Raw genomic sequence first — 5,855 nt, forward strand, 5'->3', positions numbered from 1 at the left:
CTTCAGCTATAAACATCTCACAGGTAAAAATATAAGGTGTGTATGGTAGTCCTCTCCCCACTCCCTTCCTTCCCTTTCTTTGGATTATGTCATTCCCAGACTTATTTCCTTGACCCTGGCTACTAATGCTGCCTCCTTCTATTGCTCCCAAGTGATCTTCTACTAAAATTGGATTTGATGTGACAGAAACACTGTCATTCTACTTTCCTGCTCCTCTTCTTTAAATTGTAATGTGCTTAATTTGAGTTCTGCTCCCAGTTTATATTAAAGAGAGATGAATTCCCCCCAAAATACACAAACAAACAAAATAACTGGAGAGGTAAAAAACAGTTAGAATTGCCTCAGCTCTTAGAAATTGAAATATGTTCTTTCTTCTTCACAATGGTCTCTCAATTGATAGGAATAAAATAAGGCTGGAATTGCTTTTCACATTCAGGCTCTGTTGGGGGCATTTTCACATAAACCCCTGTTGTAAGAGGGCTTCTTTTCTTTAGCTGGAAAACATAAAAAGAAACAGTAATCACTACCAAAGAATATAAAAGCTACACAATACATATATACATCTAGCCATAATTAGATTCAGCAAATCTTGGGTCCCTGCCCCACAGAAAGTACATGTTCAGAACATACAGAATTATAAACTCCAGGAGATTTTCTTGATTCTACCATTAAAATTCATTTTAGATAAGAAATTCAGTGATTTGGATGTAATATACTAACAATTTTCCCTGACTGGAAGATAGAAAGAAAGACTTTGAAAAAACACAACACCCAGAATGCCATCAAAATTGACCCGCTCTTGTCTGTGGAGGAAGAAGCTTAATAGTTATCTTCTCTGAGAGCTGTATTTCTTGTCTCCATTCTTCACATGGTTTTTATCACTATTTTTCTGTCTGCATTAGCTCCCAGTCTTTATTACCTCAGTAAACTGAGGTCTAGTCTGCTAGTCTGTGTGGCCATCTATAGCAAATGAGGTAGGAAGAACACACAGCAACACAACATCACTGTCAGTTGAGTGTAGGTTCTTTCAGTTGTGGTGTGTGTGTGTGTGTGTGTGTGTGTAGAGAGAGAGAGACCGAGGAAGAAGAGAGAGGAGAGAAACTGGAGGAGAGAGTGACAGGGAGGAGGAGGAGGAGGAGGAGAAGGAGGAGGAGGAGCAGGAGGAGGAGGAAAGTGGTAGGGAAGATGAGAAAGGAGAAGAAAGAAGAAAGGAGAGAGTAGTTTGTGATGTAGGCACAGGGTGCTCACCGGGATTTTTAAGAGGCCTGATTCTGTACCTCTTTCTCTTTTACCACCAACAACTATAGTAGATGGAAAGGGACTTTCATTACTGGGCTGGAAGAAAGGTGTCCCCATCAAGGAGACTGAAAAATAGGGACAGGGAGTCCCTGGGTAGCTACAGCTTAGATAAGGAAGGCACAGGGTGGCCCCAAGAGATGGTTTTCACATGAAGGAGAGGAACATTTAGGAGAAGAATAAAACTCCATCCCAGTGGTCCTTATTAGCAGCATTTTGCCCAACTAATCTTGTATTTTGGATGATGAACTTAAATATAGCTGTCATGAAGGTGCAGAACAAAACAGCAGCCCCATATTGTTCAGTTACTCAAACTGAAACCCTGTTCAGAAGCACACAAACATTCAATGTCAAAAATGCTCATGCCCATATTAGTCATCCTGAAACCCTAAAGGCCAGTGTTCAGGGCTCTAGTGTGTTCTTTGCCACTGTCCTTCCTCCTCTTTATGGATCGCTTCATCTCCCAAAATTAACCCGGACATGGTGATTTGGTTAGTGGATCTGAATGACTGAATACATCCCCACCAAACTTGGCACCCTGTTGGCAACACACTCACCATTTTGCTCAAAGAAATAGCTGTGATGAGGAAGCTGTAAAAAAACAGCCCTGAACTGACTGCTGCAAGGATCCAGAGGAGGAAGTCAGAATCTGGGCATGGTTCTGGGTCTGTAGAGGAAACACAACAGAGCCTCCCTGAGACTGGTTTCAACATTAGGGCCCACTTCCCTTATTGGTGAGTAAACAAGGTAGAGCTTCCAGACCTGGCTGCCCAGCCCTAAGTTGCATTGGTCATCCAGGAAAAGCCTGGCTCTTTGAGACAACTGCCCCAGAGTGTTATATTAAAGGTACAAGGCAAACTTAATGGTGGTTGTCACAGAGCAAGTACCTGGCAGCAGAAATAAACACCTTCCCCAACTCCTTTCCTTTTGTAATCAGAATGCTATTTATGTCACTGCCCATAAAGCAAGGCTACTCCATGATAGACAACTCTGAAGGAGCCTTTCCACAGACCTACAAATGAGTCATCTAAAATAAAGGAACCAAAAATAAATAAATAAATTAATTAATTAATTAATTAATTAAATAAAGGAACCAAATTATTTTCATACAAAGAAGACAGCGACACAAAAGGTGTCAGCTTAGTGGAATGGCTTTGCTCACCAATGACATAAATCTGGGTCCCGTTGCCCATGCCCACGAAGTATGGTGGTGGGTACATGAGCTCCACTTTGCAGATGTAGAGCCCGGTGTCCACAGCCCGCAGCCCTTGGATGGTGAGGTTCACTTTGCTCCCGCTGGAGGTACCAGTGCAGGCAGAGTCTTCTAAGAAAGACAGCTCCCTCTCTGCCATGTAGGTTGCCGCACAGACTTCAGTGGTCTGGCTGGCTGCCTGCCGCAGCACAGTCACCCGGACCTCATTGGCATCGTGCAAAGAGTCATACTCACACTCAAAGCTGGCAACACCCCGGCTGCTGGCCAGCACCACTGCAGGCTGGGCCACGTGCATCGCTGGCATGGAAAAGAAAGAGGGAACCCAGTGAGCAAGTGCAAGTCCATGCCAGGCCCAGGCAACACTTCTGGCCCAGGAATGTTTATCTCTGATGAATCCTCCAGCCTCACCTCCAAGCCCTAAAAGGGCCCCCTCCAGCAAATCCACCATTTCCCTTCCCTCTTCACCCATCCTAGAGTCTCCTACATCTCTCAGCTCTCTGCCAGTTACTCTCCATCAGAATGTTTCCTTGCTGGGAAATAGTTTCTTAAAAGACAGTTAAGGCAGGAAACACACAAATGTGACAAGTAAAAGATGTGGCTCTATCGTGAAATAGGTCATTTTAGCAAGTTGCTCTTCCCCTCATTTTTCCCACATAAAGTTAAGGGGTTTAGATCATATGATATCAAAGTGCCTACCAACTCTGGTATTATACAGCTGTAATAAAACTACATCATTCAGGTACTGTAATGAGTACTAGGGGAAATTCAGGAGTTTCAGTACAGTGTCTTGCCTAATATCTCAACCCATGCCTCAAAAAATTCTGCCTCCTTGTCTAACTGACCCTGTACCTCTATCACCCAGGAGCAGCAGGGCCCTGCCACCCCTCCCCTGGCACTACTGTTGTAGAGCAGCAGATGCTCATAAATAGGGAAGCCATGGAACCAAGGGCACCTGGTCTCTTCCTCTCTGGGCTGAGGCAACCCTACTATTAACTTTGTGGGTTCCCCTGCCATCCCCACCACCTCTTCCTTCCTCTCTCTCTCTGTCACTTGAATGCTCTCGTGCTTCTTTGTTCTTTCTTTTCCCTCTGGCTCCTACAAGATAAGGGAGGCCAGCTTTCCATGCAAAGCATCTTAAATCATCTAAAACTTAGCAGCTTTATCTCATGATCTTTTTGTAACTAACATCATCCCTCTCTGAATCTTGCAAGTGATGCACTGATTATAAAAACAAATGTGATAACTAACATTCAATGTCTTGGATCTATCATTGAGATTCCAAGACACCTATCCTACCTCTAAATCATCCGATATTGGAGACAATAGTTCCTTCCTCTGTCCGCCTGTACTGGACAACAGCTGTCCTCAAAAGAGAGAACGTATGTCAGGAGTCATTGTCATGGTTATTCCAGTAGCTCTAGCTAGTGAGACAGTATAGTGACTTTCTCAACCTTCATTTCTTCCTGTCATAGAGATGCCCTATAGCAAATCCACTGTGCTGTTAAAGCAAGCTCTACCCTATTAAAAACCTGTGTGTGCTAATCAGACTGCCCTCTCTTCTACCTGTGTCTCACAAACTCCTAGGAATGAAGAGTGGTTTCCTGCCCAAATGAGTGCTCTATATTTATTGTATTGACTCTGAGTTTAAGGAAAACCAAGCTTACTGCCCTCTACCCCAGGTGAGCTCCACTTTATCACCACTAAATCCAGTCACACTTAATTTTTTAATATCCACCATGGGAAGATCCTAGTTACTGGTTGAGATAAAGCCCTAAGAAAGAAACTGGAATACTTCTAAAGGTACTAATATTTTGTTCAAAGTATGTAAAATAAGAAAATATATGTAAATATTTCTTTTCCAGCAAAAACTAAATTAAATATCTCTTGAGCACATAGTTCATATAAACCACATGCTTTTCTAACTCACAAGAGGGATAAGATTGAGATTCAGCAGAAGTACTCATCATTTTAAGCCGTCCAACAAACCTGGTATCAGTCTATATAGAGCTTTATTTCATTTGAAAACAGGGTCTGCATCCAAAATCCACATGTAAGTCTTATGCTATACACACTGATGGTTTCTTTCTTTATTTCTTTTCTTGTCTTTCTTCTTTTCCTACTTTTTTTCTTTCTTCAGTTTTCGACTCTTTCATTTTCTTAATAATTAGCTAACTAGTTTATAGGATTAAGAGGAGCTTAAAACTTTGAATGGAATAAAGAAGGCATTCTTGGGGCCAGGGATTTAGCTCAGTGGTTTCGCCGCCTGCTGCACACAAACACAAGGACCCGACTGAGTTCGATGCACGGTACCAAAAAAAAAAAAAAAAAGAAGGCATTCTTCCATTCTTCCCATGACTTGCTGAGGTTTTAAACAAGTTAGCCAACTAGTTTATAGAATTAATGAATGAGCACACCTCAAAGCCTTGAATTGTATAGAAAAGAATTCCACAATTTGATTAAATCAGTTTTTTAAAGAGGGAAATCTTGGGCTTACCCTAATAAGAAGCTCATACATATTCAGGACTGCACAATGTCTTTTCCTGCTTAAATCATTTTTTTACAGTATTTTCTTCCAAAATGTTATAGATATGTCTGAAATTGCTCATGTCTCTCTCCTACCACTCACATATGTTCACTAAGCCCCTGCCAGAAACCTGGCACTCTGCTATGAGCTATACCTCTGCTTATTCGGTGCTGTTAGCTGTGCCCTGCTTGCCTTGGAATACAGAGCCATCCAAGCCAGGGGATTGGAGGCTTACCTTGAACTTCTGGCTTTGCTAGAAATCCCTGCCCTTGAGTGCTGAAAGAAATGCAATGCAGGTGAGAGAAACACTTCCTCTGTCTTCATGTTCCAAGACTCCACTTACCTTTACAGAAGGCAGGCAGGAAGAGAAGAGAAAAGAGGGCAGAGCAGGGCCAGGTCTTGGGAAACAGCTGCAGCCAAGCCTGGTGCCTCCGGAGCCCAAGGCAAGCCATAGCCATATGGGAGCTGAGTTGGGTCTTCAGGAAGCAGAGCGAAACCTTTCGGGATCCTGAACCTTTGAAATGTGTTTGAACCCACACAGATTCAAGGACTTTATATAGACACCTTTGATCCCAGATATGTACTACATTTTAGCTCACACAGAGAGCATCTGAGTAGAAAGCCTTTTTGTTTTGGTTTTACGAGAAAGGAAGCCGTGGGTTTAGCTGTTACGTCGAAAAGACAACCTCAAACACTCAAAGTAAAACTGAACAAAACAAGCCAATCCATAGATGGAAAATGTATTCAATTTGAAACCGAAGCTTTGTGTTCACTTTGAGGATCTGGATAACTAAGTGGAGACTTAAAGAATTTCCTGGAGTG

At 42.6% G+C, this 5,855-nt stretch overlaps 1 protein-coding gene across 2 annotated transcripts; it reads right to left on the reverse strand.

The window, feature by feature from the left end:
* Positions 1 to 250: 250 nt before the first annotated feature.
* On the reverse strand, positions 251 to 5,619 carry Ctla4 (cytotoxic T-lymphocyte associated protein 4). Of its 2 annotated transcripts, XM_004851172.2 has the most exons (4): positions 5,377 to 5,619; positions 2,459 to 2,806; positions 1,854 to 1,963; positions 251 to 494 (listed from the first exon to the last, which is right to left on the reverse strand). In XM_004851172.2, the coding sequence occupies exons 1-4, from the start codon at positions 5,489 to 5,491 to the stop codon at positions 390 to 392; spliced, it is 678 nt and encodes a 225-aa protein (XP_004851229.2). In that variant the 5' UTR covers positions 5,492 to 5,619; the 3' UTR covers positions 251 to 389. The 2 variants fall into 2 exon arrangements, with proteins under 2 accessions (XP_004851229.2, XP_087062388.1); XM_087206262.1 differs by lacking the exon at positions 251 to 494 and having other exon boundaries at positions 1,627 to 1,963.
* Between the last annotated feature and the right edge of the window lie 236 nt (positions 5,620 to 5,855).

This window comes from Heterocephalus glaber, unplaced genomic scaffold (genome assembly GCF_053883595.1).
Source record: "Heterocephalus glaber isolate CG9 unplaced genomic scaffold, H.glaber_assembly_v1.0 deba00000621, whole genome shotgun sequence".
Taxonomy (NCBI): Eukaryota; Metazoa; Chordata; class Mammalia; order Rodentia; family Bathyergidae; genus Heterocephalus; species Heterocephalus glaber.